At 36.4% G+C, this 16,677-nt stretch overlaps 1 protein-coding gene across 6 annotated transcripts in view; it reads left to right on the forward strand.

Annotated features, from left to right (window-relative positions):
• Positions 1–16,677, forward strand: part of LOC143363778 (uncharacterized) — a 306,621-nt gene that overhangs the window by 277,999 nt on the left and 11,945 nt on the right. For all 6 annotated transcript variants that reach the window (XM_076804326.1, XM_076804333.1, XM_076804314.1 and 3 more), the window contains one exon: positions 13,302–13,681. In XM_076804326.1, the coding sequence (XP_076660441.1) occupies positions 13,302–13,681 (380 nt within the window). The remainder of the gene's footprint in view (positions 1–13,301; positions 13,682–16,677) is intronic.

Below are 16,677 nucleotides of genomic sequence, written 5' to 3' on the forward strand. Positions count from 1 at the left end.
GTCGTAGAAGTAATGACGCCATTGGCTGAGTTTCCCGGAAGGACCCAGCGAAGAGGGTAAGACGGGGGTCAGATTAGAGGGTACGTTTGACAGATGACACTTGTCGATATCGTGTTTCGGTTAAACGCCATCGCATCCTCCCCCTATTCCCAACATATCCGTCTTTCATTTGCATATAAAGTAAATCTCTTGGCAAGACCGGCTTGCGCCGGTTCTCCGCTTTATGGACTTAAGGAGAGAAGTAGCTCGAGGTGAAGCAGGTGGCAGGTTTGTTATCAGGACTTCCGATTGGTCTGGCCCAGCACTCCTTTGCCGGGGAAAACGTGGACCGCCCAACCATACGATATTTCCACGTCAACGTTGCTCATTTTTTCTGCTACGCGATTAGAATAACTGCTCCGCAGGCGCCCTTTCTTTCCACGTTTCTTTTTTCCCGATTTAAAATCCTTGATAAACATCTGAATTGAAGAGTTTACAGCAGTTCCGCTTTTTGTACATCGTTCGTTATATATCCCATTTCATTAACCGATTCGCTACGAAAAGCGTATATATACAGGATGTTTCAAAATATATGGGCATAGCTTCAGGGATGGATTCAGTACGATAAAAAAAGTTTCTATAAACATATACCCGATGTGACCGTGTTTCCGAATTTCAGCCGTCTATGTCTTTCAGTAACTCTTATGGTAAAGTTTACAACATATCAGTAAACAATGTTGAGGAACTGCAATATCGTGTTCAAGGGAGTTGTTGGCAAATTCAAACAACACGTATTTCTCAATGAGCGAGAAGGTCTACGATACAGTTTTATTTCGATATAAGACGACGACGTCTATTTCGCAATAAGAAAATCGCTATCCCCTCGACCTCTTTTGAAGTTGTTCGCCCGACGGTACGTAGTATTCTATCTTTTTCCAACAAAAGATATCCCTGCCGACAATTTAATGGCCGGCCGAGAACCTCTCGCCTCTCGCTCATACTCCATGTTCTCTCTCGGCCCACTCGAAAACAAAGTCAAGCTGCATAGGTACCCTCATTCGAAATACGATGAAAGCCGGTCCCGAACAATCATCATATATCGGAATAAAACTGTACCCCGTTTGCATTCTAGCCACTCCGAACAATTTCCATGAAAATGTTTACATAACAGGTATAGTATGAAAAGGAATGGCTATACTGTTAAACATAATGTCTATTATAGTAATGATTAAAATAAATTATATTTTCTTTATAATATGAGAAACCTTGGCTATCTCTCAGGAAACAGTCGTGTTACTGATATGCTGGTTGACGCGATGATCCAGGCGTTAGGCAGCATCGGCAAAATGAGTGAATTAGCAAAGTCTCGGCACTAACTCAGCAGCGACAGGAACGAGAGAAAAACCGGCTGGAACAAACAGTCGTCGTCGGAAGTTCCAATTGTTCCTCGCGCTTATTTCGCCTGTCGGGAAGATGTATGGCTCGCGACACGATATTTTTACCCTAAGAAAAGGTAAGCTGCCGGGAGCAACCCTAGCCTCTTCGAGCCGTTCCTCGCTCCGCGACTCCGTTTTAACGTATTCAAAGTCCCGTCAAGACACGGAACAATCCGCGGCGTCTCTCGGTTTCGCCGATCTACAACACTCGGGGGGATAATTTCGTGCACTCGACATTACATCTTTCTTTCTCTCCTCTTTCCGATACGACCCTTTAACCGGCAGCGAACGAAGAAAACGCTCCGGCTCTAAAGCGCTTCAACAAAGTGTTCGACATTACGGCTTTTCTTTTCTGTCCTTAGTTCTCTCTCTCTCTCTCTCTCTCTCTCTCTCTCTCTCGCACTCGTTCTCTCCCTATGCATAGCCTTCAAATCACTCTTCCCTTCTCTAGAGGCACTGGTCGCGAGGAACAGATGAGCCGTTCAGTGCACACATCGATTAACTCCATAAAACAAAAAGTTGAGAAATGCGATGAAGTAATGTATATTGTTTTTTAAAATTCCTGTTATAATATAAATTCAAATATACAGGGTGGCCCACATAACTCTGAACAGCTCAATATCTCGAAAACTGTGCCATCGATTTTAAAGTTCTTAGTCTTAAATTGCATGGAACTGAAGGGCCTTTCTGACTACATAAACGTGAAGTGGCCTCCCTTCCCCTTTAACGGGGGAGGGGAGGTACCTTTGTAATTTTAAATGGAACCCCCTATAAAATATTACATATTTAGATTCTACCGGAAAAAACACGTCAATTTTGTCTGAAACATTTTTTTGTCAGATACTTCCATGATGAGATATAACAGTTTGAAGTTTCGAGTTGTAGGTACTTGAAGCGCTCGGAAATAGCGTTATGGAATTATACGCGCTTGAGTCCTTTGCTTATTCATGAAGAAACACAAACAACAATATTTACAATTCTTGAGTTTGACTCACTTATCTATGAAAACGTTTTCAGTTTAGAGCTGTTATTCAAGCAGTAACATTGTGATTATGGCTGCTTTTGACACAGAAGTGAATATGTTATTAACGTTAGGTGAATGCCAAAAAAATGATCGGCGTGCAGCAGTGATGTTTTTTGAACGTTATGGGATCAAAAAATGTCATGCAACATTTCATAATTTAGAAAAGCGGCTTCGCGAGCACGGTGAATTGTGTAAAAAAACTCGCAATAAACCTAAAGCTGTCACTAATGAAAATAATAGTGCCAGTATTCTTGCTGCAATTACATTAAATCCTCATATTAGTCAACGTACACTTGCACAAACATCACATATTAGTCGTTCATCAATTCAACGAATTTTGAAACGGCAAAAGTATCATCCATATCACATGGTTTTATCACAAGAGCTTTCGATAGCAGATTACGATCACCGCGTACGATTTTGTGAGTGGCTGCAGGGTGTTGTGGAAAATGACTTTTTGTGCAAAATACTTTTTTCCGATGAGGCCACTTTTATGAATTCAGGGCATGTAAATAGACATAATCTGCATTATTGGGCCGTGGAAAACCCAAATTGGATGCGATGTGTTCCCTTTCAACATCGATGGTCTTTAAATGTTTGGTGTGGCCTAATAGGAGATTTTGTGATTGGACCTTATTTTTTTCAAGAAACTGTAACATCTGCAAGTTATTGTGATTTCTTAAAAAATCATTTGTCTGCGCTTTTGGAAGATGTGCCACTGCACGTTAGAAGAGAAATTTGGTTCCAACAAGACGGCACTCCTCCACATTTTGCAATCATCACCAGGCAATTTTTGAACGAAAAATTTGGGAACAAATGGATAGGTCGTGGGGGACCTCGTCAATGGCCTCCTCGATCCCCCGATGTAACACCATTAGATTTTTTCTTATGGGGATATGTAAAGGACAAAGTTATGTTTGAACCACCGACGACAAAAGAGGATATGAAACAAAGAATACGTGACGCTTGCGCTTCAGTGACTCCCGAAATGTTAAAAAATGTTAGAACAACTTTGATGTTTCGAGTAAATAAATGTTTACATGCCCGTGGTGGACATTTTGAACATTTAATTTAAAGTACATTTTATTTCTTCACGAATAAGCAAAGGACTCAAGCGCGTATAATTCCATAACGCTATTTCCGAGCGCTTCAAGTACCTACAACTCGAAACTTCAAACTGTTATATCTCATCATGGAAGTATCTGACAAAAAAATGTTTCAGACAAAATTGACTTGTTTCTTCCGGTAGAATCTAAATATGTAACATTTTATAGGGGGTTCCATTTAAAATTACAAAGGTACCTCCCCTCCCCCGTTAAAGGGGAAGGGAGGCCACTTCACGTTTATGTAGTCAGAAAGGCCCTTCAGTTCCATGCAATGTAAGACTAAGAACTTTAAAATCGATGGCATAGTTTTCGAGATATTTAGCTGTTCAGAGTTATGTGGGCCACCCTGTATAATGTAGAATGCATAAATACAGATATAGCTTTCATCTAACGGTATATAAAATTAATAAGAAAGAATAGCCAAAAAATAATCGTCAGTAATGTTACAGTTTTTATGTGACTGGTGGAGTTAATCGATTTGGCAACTGAAAAAAGTAATAAAGTTAAATTCAGTCTTTAAATTTTTAAGTTTTTTATCACAGAAAAAGTTAGTTATTATATATTTTTATTACAGCTTTTCCATAAAAATGAATGTTGACAGTTCTGTTATAATATATTTTTTGTGATTAATTCATAGCAGCTTTAGTTTAGCAGCATTATTCTTTGGGATAATTCAGTAATATTATAAATAATGTCTTCTTCATCAGCTGTATGTGAGGATTCGTCATTTCGATTTGTTGTCAAGTTTTTATAGTAATCATGTTTAACAGGAGGAATGAATTTTAGCAGGTCCATCATGTCTCTCCATTTTTCCCTTGTCACAGTTCTACCTTTAGGATATAATAAAGGCTGATCTATATTTTTCAAACTTTGCGGTCTACCTACTACAGATTTTCTTATATTAATGGCTTTAAATTCTGTATCTTCATTATAGTCACATTTGAATTGTATAAGATGGGGTTTGGATCTTTCTAACTTTATCCAGCGTATTTTAAGCCAATTTACTGGAAGCCCTGTGACGGTTACTTTTCTGTTAATGATTGATTGTTCTAAAGGTTTTGTTGACAAAAAATCTTGGTGGGTCATTTGGATTAGATGAAATGGCGCTTTCTTTTTACATGTTGATGCACGGCCGGAACAGGTACAGCGTTACTGAAACGATTTACATTAGACTATGGAGTTAATCAAAATGGCTTCTGAAATAAATTACTTATTATTCAATGGCCAAAAAAATTTTGCCGTTTAATGGTGCTAATCTTTATTATTGAGGAAAGTTATTATAAATATAAAAAGTTATGCCTATACCAAGTGCTTTGACACTTAAATTTAAGATTTTTCAAAAAGTGGAGTTAATCGATGTGTGCACTGAGCGGCTCAGATAATAGAAGCAGGAATTCCGATTGGACCGATAAAACGAGGGTGGCTCGAGATACGGAACGGTAATAGTTGTGCCGGTACTGTTAATTTTCTGGTTGCGTTTGTTTTTTTTTTTGTGGAACAATTATTGGCAGTATCCATACAGTCGCAAGAGAAGTAGGTCTTTCAAAGTGTTTGGAAATTAAGGTGACAAGGTTTCTTCACCTGCTCATGTTCCATCTTACACACATATATACGAAATTTAACAGGATATAGTTTGTGGAAAAATATTTGATACGTTTTTTTTTTATCTGCAATGATCCATATCTAGGGTATGAAAATAGTTCTCAAAGTTGGTGGTTAAAGCCCCATTGTTGCAAATGTCTCGGGAACTAGAGGGTCTAGGACAATGATTTTTTTTTTAAATTTTCGTGTTTTCCATATAGAAATGTAGTCATATAAAAAGATTTCAGAAGACGAGCTCAACATATTTTAGTTGCTTTCATTCCTTACATTACGTTGACTTAAAAATGAATTTTTTCCTAAATTTGCTTATTTTTGCGAAAAATACTAACCCCGATTTAAATACATAGCTCATTTGTTTGTTATAAAAATTAGTTTAACATCATCAGTTTATATGCATACTTTACCTGCTTCAATGGAGACATCTCAAATAAAAATTTAAATATATCTTCAAATGTTGATTTCCTGAAACCCAAATATCATTAAAGTTTACTTAAATTCAATGTAGTTCGGAAAATATTTATGTAATAATTTCTTGTAAGACTTGTGATGGCACCATTCCTGGCATAAATGTGGGTACGACCGTACTCTTAAAAGTTCCCTTTTTATGGTTATGTGTTTCCACGTTTCCCAATGCGAACATATTGTCAGTCGGAAATACAAGTTCACGAACAGCTTGAAGGACAAACAACAAGGTTATCATATTAGTAAACTACAGCATGAAGTTACACTAATAATATGAATTTGTATTTCGATTAACAACAATGGGAACATCAATGTTTACAATCTCGAATAAAATTATAAGAAAAGTGACTCTTGAAGAAGGGTGGTATCATTTTTTAACGTGATAATAAAATTGTACAAACTGTTTATGTATCATTTTGATGTAAAAGCTCTGTTGTTTTAATTTTTAATGAAGCTAAGATTCATACTGATATTTATTACACTTTTCGAACTAGACCGGGGATCTTTATGCAAAATAAAATATTTCTTCATCAAGATACAGGAACTATATAAAGCCCCGAACTAAATATGTCGTTAATGAGTTAGAAACAAAAAAAAAAAAAAATAAAATTCGTAATACAATAAAAATGAATCTGATTGCACTTATAGAAACATTACAGAAATATAGAATCAATTTTTTCGTTCCTACATGCTACCAAAGGAAGACAAAAGTGTCTGACCTCTACTGGCTACTTCTACTCCCAGTTGTGAAATTCATTGAAACTCTGAACCAAACATGTTGCTAATGACGTAGAAGTCCATAACACATGAAATCCAAATTAGAAGAAAACTATTAAACAATACTATTATATAATAAACGTGAAGCTGATTGCACTCATAAAAACATTACAAAAATGTAGAATCAAATTTTCCCTCATGTTTTTTAACACTAGGTTTACGGAGAAGTGACCGATTTTACGTGACTTTATAAAAATAACTAGAATGTAAGTACCCAGCCAAATTTTCGGCCTCTTTTCCAATAATAAAAAAGAAAAAGAAATAAATTTGTCGAATATTTACAATCTCAATAATCCTGAATGAAAAATATTAGAACCCGTCGTTTTGACAGGTCATGCAAACTTAGTGTTAATAGGGGTGAATACGAAAATATCTGACTTCTATCAGCCACTTCCACTGGAGTTTACCAGCATAAGCCTGGGAAATTCGAATTCAATCCACCCAGAAAACCGCGAAAAAATCGTGCTCCACATTCTCGACGTGTTTTTTCACATCTATCCGATATGCTTGAATTTGCGCTAGGAGTTGGTCTCCGCGTGTTTCCCGAAAAATTCTGCGCACGTCGATCAGCGAAGGTGCACAAATAGCCGGCAAATCGGCAACTGCTCGGACGAAGAACGAACGCCTCGGAACAACGGTCGGGCAAACATTCCGCATCGAGGTTTTTACGCTGGGTCTACCGGAAGTGCTAATCAACCGGTTGTCTCTTAGCTTCTAGCCCACGTAGAGGGCTCGGCTCGTCGACAACGGTGTATCTCGCTACGACCAGGACCGGTCAGCGGACCGATCCACGGCTGATATTAAATTTGTATTTTTACGCTGATTCCACGGCCCATTCCCGTACGTGAGGTGAAAGGGAATCGTTCGGGCGATTAACGATCCGAGCTCCCTGGGGAGGCGGTTGCCAGCCAGCAGCACACATCGGCTCCCGGATGGTGACTCGTGTGTGATCCTAAAACTCGCACCTAGCCCTCTCTCTCTCTCTCTTCGCCTCGCTGCGCCCCCTTACGTGACCCGCTAATATTTTATTTAACGCCCATCAAAATTTATGGATTTCTCGCGGCCACGATCAACCGCCACCTCCGGACGGAATTTAATGTACGATCCTACCGAAGTTCCTACCGATCGCGTTACACACTGCTCGGAACAATGCGAACAATGGCTAGGGGTTGATTAAAGATTTAAGCGACTAGTTGTTTTGTGACCGGTAGAATGGGAAGAGTGTCTCGGGGCGATTCTTGGCTGGTTTTTTTTTTAAATTGCGGATAGCACGGTGAGAGTGGATTGAGATGGATGTTGCATACTCATGAATTTGTTCAAAGATGTGAATATCATCGGTTCAAACAAGTACAATCGGTAGAAACAGTATTAGGAGTTTCCTGATCTGTAGGATATGATTTTCGTATTATTTCTTCGCTAGGAACTACCCTTATGACTACTTTGAGCTACGTTTCAAAGGGGCGCAGGGTCTTTGATAGTTGAATTATTATAAATAAAATGAATTTTAATAGAACAGGGTTCCAAGCAATCTTATAAACGTACTCTTGGAACTCGAATAATCGAAAAGTTATTGTTAATTTAAGTCGATGGGCATAGACAAGCTACTTTGTTACTTGAGTGGAATGCTTGACCTTTATGACAATAATATTATTAATACGGTTTTCGAGTTCATATAGAGGAAATGCATTTTAGTCTTTTACAAGATGACTTACGAATATATTGTTATTAGAGCAGGAGACTGGCTTTACTCAGAAACTGTATAATTTGTTAACATAACATCAAAAAATTGTTCACACGCGTTCTCAAATTTTTTTAATATCAAGCTTCATTCTATTTACACTCTCATATCGATATCTTACAAATTAAAATTGACCCCTGACATATAAAAGTTACTTATGGGTAGACTGCGAATCCTTATGCATTTATGACTTATGAAAATTTTCAATAAATACTTAAATATAAAATAGGACAGAATGTACTACGTCCTTTATTTACTTTTGTATTTATAGTGGCTATTGTCAGTGAAAATAATATTTTATTGGATTTTGCTGTCTTAAAATTTGTCCACAAAAAGTGAAAAACTGCATAAACATCCGCAGTCTACTTATGAGTATTATTACTCCGCTTATGATTTAGATTCACCTAAACATCAATCCCTTTTTGGACCTTCGCCACGGGGGTGCTCAGTTACCACACCAGCAACAGTTTCACCATACACTTTTGTATCTGCTTGCCCTTTAGGCTATCACATTAGTTTCATTCCGTGTCGCCAAGTCCTAATTATACGTCACGATCGAATTAGACCGTTCTAATTATAAGCCCGGGACGAATTGATTTCTATACCCACTACATAATCTTTTGATTACTCAATTACGAGGATGCTGGAGATGTCAATTTATTTAGATAATCTATTATATATCCATTTTTTAACCATGTGATGAATGATTGCAAAAATTAAAAGAATTCAGTTTAGCTGGTCTTTCATTTAAAAATTGATTGTTGAAACCGTCAACTTATGCAAGTGAAGGTTATAACATTGCGATAAAAATGAACCTGGAACGAATCACATAATATTAAAAATTTGTTACATCTAGGAATATTAATTTCTATTAGACAGAAAAAATTATTCTAACCCAATTGAGTCGGCAGCGAAAGACATTTTCAGTGAGACTCCCCATGAAACGTTAATTTCATATGCGCCAGTATAATATTTAATTGAAATCAATGTTCCCTGAATCGCGCAAGATCGCCTATGGTTCATAGCAGCGCGGTGTGCGTGTTACAGGACGCGCGGACCGAAAATAAGGAATTCTCGCAGTTTTCTTCTACGTGATTGGTCCTCCGGGCAATGTGGATTCTGACTCGACTCACTTCGTACCTACTATCCGTTATACAAGAGTGTACCGACTTATATATAGGTTAGGTTGAAGGTTGCTACTTGGTATGCGGATCGCGCTTTTCATTACCGGAGGTTCTCCTTCTTCTCCGTCTCCGGCGCTGCAACAGCCTAGCCTAAACCAACCCTCTCTTTCTTCTCATCCCTCTTTTCGGCTCGCCTTCTCAACCCCCGTTTCCAGCCTCAGCCCTCTGCCCTAAGCTTCTCGGTCTCGTTGCTTCGTTCTCTTCTCCCAGATCCTCCCAGCACCACTTTTTTACTATTACCACTGCTGTCTGATATCAGCGTTTCGTGTCGCGGCCTCCTGTCCTCTTTTCCATCGCGCGCGCACGCGTTTGTGCTTCTATATATATATATATTTTTTTTTGTCCCTTTGCGTCTCTTTTTTCCTTTTCCATTCCGGAAACAAGTTCATATCAAACCCGAAACGGTTACGTGACGCTGCTATTGGTCGTGGTGAATCGAGCATTGTTTCGGATCTGTTCCGAACAATGTTCAACAGTATTCGAATTGTTTCGGAATAACATTTGTTTTACCTTTTGACTGCGGCGCTCTCTAGCCTAAAATCGTAAGTGTTTTGCTACGCAATAATCATGTGGTAATCATTGTGGCTAGTTAAAATAATTCGCAATTAAATTATTGTTGCTTGTTCCAGTTTTATAAAAGTGTTAAGGACCCGGGATAGTCACGTGACTTTTTCAGTGTCAGCAGGTCGGTAACTGCTGTATAATTTCCATTCACAGCCTTCAGACACATACTTAAGATCAGTCTTGGTCTTGATCCGACTTGCTTAAAGTTTTTGGCTTTATTTCGCAAAGAATCAAGACAAAATATAGCTCAATTTGTAGCTGGAGATATTTTCTGGATTTCACCCAGAAAACTCATCGAATGGCATAAAAATGCTTAGATTCCGAGGCATGCACATCATCAATTTTTGACCTACTTCTAACACTTATATTAAAAAACATCTGCTTAATTTCGTCAGCTCATGACCAGCACGCGCCAGATTGAACCTTCCTCTTTTGAACGAGCCCTTTCCCAGCGAAAAATATTCTCATATAAGGACGAAAAGTTGAGGCACGTAAAACCATTTTTCGCCTATTTTTTTCTTTTTGTGGTTACTCTACCTTATCGCGAACCTACGAAGACCGGGCCCTTAATTTAGTGTGATAATTAAAATCTATAGCCGCGCATATACTATACACTTTTGGAAGTCAAAGGCTTAAATGGTTTCTATTTGATAGATTGTAAATTCTGATGTTTTTAAATAACAAGTAATTAAGTAATTTTGGAACTGCATTTTAAACAGTATCTGAAGTTTTAAATGCATTTTTCTCAAGCCACCCTTCTCCGATTTGGTGATCGTAATATCTTAATAATCAATTGACCAAGTAATTTGGAACTCGATATCTAATACATGTCCTATTTGCATGTCGAATTTTGCTTTTGTCAGATGACTGCAGCAGTTAGAATCATCTTCGCCTGCAATAAACGTTTTCAAACGCTATTAGTAGTTCTGCTACAACTGTGATACAAATTTTTATTATACCTTTAAAAAATTCGAGTACATTCTTCGATTGTTGGTTAATAAGTGTGCGAAGTTTGAAATTATAATATTCGATACTTTTACTTCAAAAAATTCCTAAAACTTACCTTCAGTTTCCTAAATTAATTTGTCCTTTGTTGCCAAATTGACACCAATGTGGTGGAAAGATAAACAATTAAATTTGTAAATTTCTTCTTTGAAAATGAAGAACTGTGGTAAATGGAACAAGATTAAAATAATAATATTAAGATGAATCTGTGTCTTTTTATCTACAAAGCACGATAATAATATGTAATATGTATGTATTGTACTATGTGGAAATAACTTACTTAATAGATATACTAAAATCTTAATAATTGTAAAAAATGCTGTGAAACAAGAATTACTAAAACAAAATACATATACAGATTGTTTTTCCCTCGCATACACGGCCATTCGTCATCACTTGAATCCTAAAATCAAAGCGCGTTGGAGAGGGAAGAATTGTGACTTGTATCCTTCAAAAGATTTATCGTTTCTCGCCCCCCTCCCTAAAAAAGCGAAAAATATATTTGAACCCCAATATTATTATGTCAAGGCCAAATCCTTCAAAAATATAGATAAATCAAACGTTAGAAATACGAAAAATATGGCAAAGAGGGTGATACATATTTTTGTTTGTCATTGGATCGTATTGATCATCAATAACGATCATCAATATTAGAAATATTTCTATTTAATCGTTCTTGCTCAAAACAGAGTTCAATTAAAATTCGTTCTACCCATTTCTTTTCAAACATGTATTATATATTATTCATTGTACCAACACCTCGACTGTCACGTCATTCATACGTGGGTGATTTTTTATCAAACTTGGATCAATTTTTATCACAATTTATTAAGTAAACTTAACTTGCTTAGGATTTACGGGACGTAAGGAGATTACAAAAGTAATTGCTGTAATGAGTATTCCCTTTCCTGTTCTTCTATTATTAAACAAGTTGCTTTGTTTTTGTGCGAGTTTTATTTAACACCTCAACATGTTAAAGTAACATTTTGCACTTTTTCTCTAATCATTCTTACAGCTGCATCCGACATATGATGTACTGCTATTATTCATTACAAACTAATAGCATAATTCAAACTAAACTCATTTCCTACTGCGTCTTTCTTTTAACATGTTGACTGCCACGTCTATCACATATGGGTGACACTATTTTTTCATCAGGTTCAGGAATTAATTTTTACTGCAATACATTGGAGAAATTTAATTCTTTATTTGTATTGAAGACTGCAGAAGGGTTAAAGGAACAACGACTATGTTATCATGTTGATTCTGTTAGATTTTCTAGAGATTATGATTTGGCAATCAACGTGTCAAAGATGGTTGAAGTGTATACAAAATGAGCGAATATGGATCAAGCGGTGTATGTTTTGTAATTTTAATATGATTTGGTATGTTCCCCAATCGGTGGGCCTAATAATATAAAGATTACTTTCAAGAAATTCATAAATATATTAAAGAAATGCTTTGATTCATGTCACGCGTTCGCCCCTGTATACTGTCTGCTTCTTTTCTTTCACTCGCCCTCTTCGTCGCCCCCTTTCTTCCGTATAATCGTCTTATATGCCTTCCTGTTGCCCGCCGGCTATGAGCAACACTGGATTACGCAATATTCGATATCGTATTCTCTCGGGCTGTATTTATACCTATCAGCATCCCGCGATCTAATCAGCGGCACGGCTTAAGTACACCCTTTCGGGATTTTCTCAGTAATCGATCACCGTGAAATCTTAAAGGCAGCCGCGATTAAACATGAACGGAAATACGACCATTTTGGTAATTGAATTGCGAAAATACTGTACTCCGCGGAAATACAAAGTGCGTTTTATTGATACAGCGTTCTACAGCGACCGATAAAGCTAATTTAATAATGAGACACCGGTTCTATCAACATTATCTTATAATTTATAATTAAACTGCGGATCTTTATGCAAAATAAAAATTGTCTTTATACTAGAATACTATGTATGAATCCTTCTGATAATGTTAATGGACTTATTGTTTCCATTTTCTAGTTGTTATTAATCTAATAAAATTCATTAGGCATATATCATTATTATATGAATTATTACACAAAATTTACTTACTCAAACCGCTGACATAATAGAAAAATAATCACGTACTTCCCAGCAAGCGACACCAAAAATCAGACAATAATTATTTCAACTAACAAAATTTAATTACAGCACAATTTATAAACATTTTTAAAAAATTCTTCCGCAATACAATCAAATCAATGGAATTAATACAAAATAAGTGAGAAATCAAATTTTTCGAAATGTTGACTTAGACCACTTTCGTCAGGGGGTAGTGCCTTTTGCAACCGATGTGCTTTCATCGCGCTGTGCTTTCGGAAGAATCGAAAACAGACAACAGAGACTGGTGATGCGAACGGTCGAGTTGATCAAAGCGTTGATGTTCTTGTTGCAGAACGAGACAGTGCTGAAAGACACGACCACCGAGGAGGTGAGTAGTGGGACGGTGTCGAAATTCGGCGACGCGTCGCCGACCAGTCTAACGCAGGAAGGTGGCTCGCTCTCGGACAGCGGGATCTCCGACAGCGGAAGCGAGCAAGAGTTGAGTGAACGGGAGCGACGGCTGGCAGCTCTTCGTCGGCTGACCCGTAGCCTGGAGAGCCAATTGGCCCCGGGTAGCGAGGTGCTCACCGATCTCTGGAAAAGAGTCGAAGACGCCGAAACGGAGCTTCGAGATCTTCGGAAGCAGTGTCGCGAATTGATCGTACGCACCGCGGCGAGCGTTGAAGCGCGAGCCTCGAAAAGGGCGGCCAGTCAGATTCATAATTTCGCTGAGTGAGTATCTTCTTTCCTCTATTGTCCGCCTCTTTACACATGCTACAACAGACGACGTCTGTGCCTCGTACTGATTCCGGGGCATATTTCAAAAGTAGACTTCATGCATTTATAACAAAAATGCAAGTTTCAATAAGGTGCAATTTAGAATAGTGAAAGAATTCGGGAACGTCGATTCACTATTTTCAACGTATTAAAATTATTAATGAGAAAAATAAATTTTTATTCAGCTCCTGTAGCTTGCAATTGATGCATACAAATTATATCTTGCATAAAGTTTCGCAGTCTAGTGATAATCCATTGTCATCCGTGACGGGTGATTGCAAAAGTGCTTTAAGTCAATATTTACGTGTTTGGTGTAACACCACATCTCAAGGATTTAATCGTTATTAAATAAAATAATTGTAATATAAGTTTAGCGTGACTTGCACCTTTTTTGCATTAACTGCTCAATTTTTATACACACATATTCTCCCTATTTTTATAGAATTTTATGCAGTATGAAAATTGGTGAAATTTTGCACATATACAGCGTGATTAATAGGGTGATCTTCTCAGTGAATGAACACTTAAGCTGCATGTCTGTTGAAATTAGAATTCCGTGACAGAAAATGACGTCGTTACTACCTCGTTGAATTCGTCTAAAAACGCACTATTATGTAGACAAAAGAGTGGCTTTCTATCTGAAAAAATTAAATTGATTTTGAGATCTTCTTCGCTATAACAAGTAAAAAAAAAATATTAGTGTACCGCATAACGCCTCCCTCCAGGCCAAGCAACTTTTGTTGAAACATTTCTTTTGTAGCATTATTCCCTTAAAAGACATTTCGCTGTATTTACATAAAATAAAGACCCTGTATATAGTATTATAATGCAATCTGTGATGAATTGTTATGCCTTATAAAACAATACGTACTATTCATTTGATACTTTTACACTATTAACACTAAACCTACCAAGCCTTAACAGTATCTAGTAAATGTTGCCTTATAAAAATGGCAACCCTAAATTTATTGAGATTGTCCGTAATTTTCAATATAATAAATGCTTGGACAAGGAAATTTATTCCACTATTTTCCATAAATAAATTTTTGTGGTTTCAATCATTGTAAAATATAAAACCGGTCATTTTTACCGTGGTAGGTTTAGTGTTAACACCACTTAACATTTGCCATTCTTACACCACGATTTGAAACAGTATATTAGAGAGGAATATGAAGAACACTGTACTTGTAGAAATGAGATAAAGATTGTATTTATTAAGGAAAAAATGAAAGTTGGAAGGTAGACATTTCTGAATATTGCAGTATATTTGAAAAAGAAACACGTTTTCCAAAGGGTGTAGCCGAATAAGGAGGTCAAAGGTGTCCCCAAACCAAATTGAATTTGTAATAGGCCGTTCGATAGCTTATCCAAAAAAATACATACTTATACAAATACAAATACATACTTATATTCTTCAATTGAAAATTCTGAAAACATCAGGCAAATTTTAGCTATTAGAGTACACATTTATGAATTTTTTCAGAATTTTTAGCTTCGAAACCGAATTTTAAAAAAGTAAAATAATTTTCGTAATGCCGATTTCTTGTAGAAGTTATGAGATACTAAGTTTATATTTTTACAGTTTTAGCATCTCGTTATGGTTATTAATATATAATTTTTTCAGATTTTTCAAAGTGGGGGCACACAGTTAAAAAGATTAGAAATTGCTATTTTTACCTTTTCCGTGTCGGTACAAGTACCATCATATGACTCATATGAATGTGTTTTTTCCATTGTTTCTATTGTCGATATCTATTTACTTAGAGTTTATTACAGTTTTACAACAGTTTATTAGAACGTCTATTTGTTACAGTTTTCTTCCTTAAAACCAATAGAGACTAGTATCTGTTGGCATTGTTAACGAATCCTAGAGTAATTTCTGAGGTAAACGCACTGAAACGTAGTTTTTAATTTATTCAGGCGTCTGAAGATGCCACGACGTTAGAGGGAATAAAGAACGGTCTCCTCGGCTCGCATTCCATTTGCATAACGTCGAAATGAGAAGCAAAGAATGAAGGCGTCTATTTAGACGTGGGGACAAGAGCTCGTTCGTTCATAGTTCTACTCCCATAACGCGTTCACTCATTTGAATATAAGAAGGTAGCTGTGAATGAACGCTGCATGACGGTGACGAGACTGCCTTGCGAAAAGCTACTTCAAAGATACAGGATGTATTGTAATAGGTATAGAATATTGTCATCTGTGACTCGATAATTATTTTCTTTTCCTCTTGTTGTTTTGACAGTTTCTCAAAAATTTCGATGTATCTGAATTGAAGAAGAGAAAATTATATTTTTAACAAAAGGAAAATGACAAAACAATAGAATTATTGGAAAGGATATATACTTAACTAAAAATGTAATCAGAATTTCTGTCACTGAATTTTTTAAAATATAAAAACTGCACCAATATGTTTTTTTCTGTTATTACTTATGTTTCTCATTTTGAAAATAACTGTATGGTCAGGATTAAAAAATCAGTTTTTGTTGATAATTGAAACAGCATCATGTTACTCATTGCTATTTACTCGTGTACTCCTTCCTGAATAATTTTTAATTTCAATAATAACTTGGCAGTATTTTATATTATGTTATTACTCTTCTAACCCAAGTATAATCACTGAAAAATAACCTCAATGTAAAACAACATAATTTGAATGTAGTTTTTGGTTTCATTAATTTTATTGATTTTATTAATTCCACTATTTCGTTTGGATACGTAAAAATTAAAGTCTAATTCGCAGATAAAAATATATTTGAGTAATTTTGTTAAATACAATAAAATTATTATGTTTTTATATTTTTAAACATTTAGTTCTAATGCAGAGGTCTTTAAGATTTCCAAACTCTTGCCAAATAAAGATTTATTCTCATTTGAAAAACTAATTTTCATAATGACGATAGAAGTTTCATTATCGATACTTAAGAAAAGTTACGAGCAATGCGCGTAGC

The sequence above is a fragment of the Halictus rubicundus genome, chromosome 2 (assembly GCF_050948215.1).
Source record: "Halictus rubicundus isolate RS-2024b chromosome 2, iyHalRubi1_principal, whole genome shotgun sequence".
NCBI classification, from domain to species: domain Eukaryota; kingdom Metazoa; phylum Arthropoda; class Insecta; order Hymenoptera; family Halictidae; genus Halictus; species Halictus rubicundus.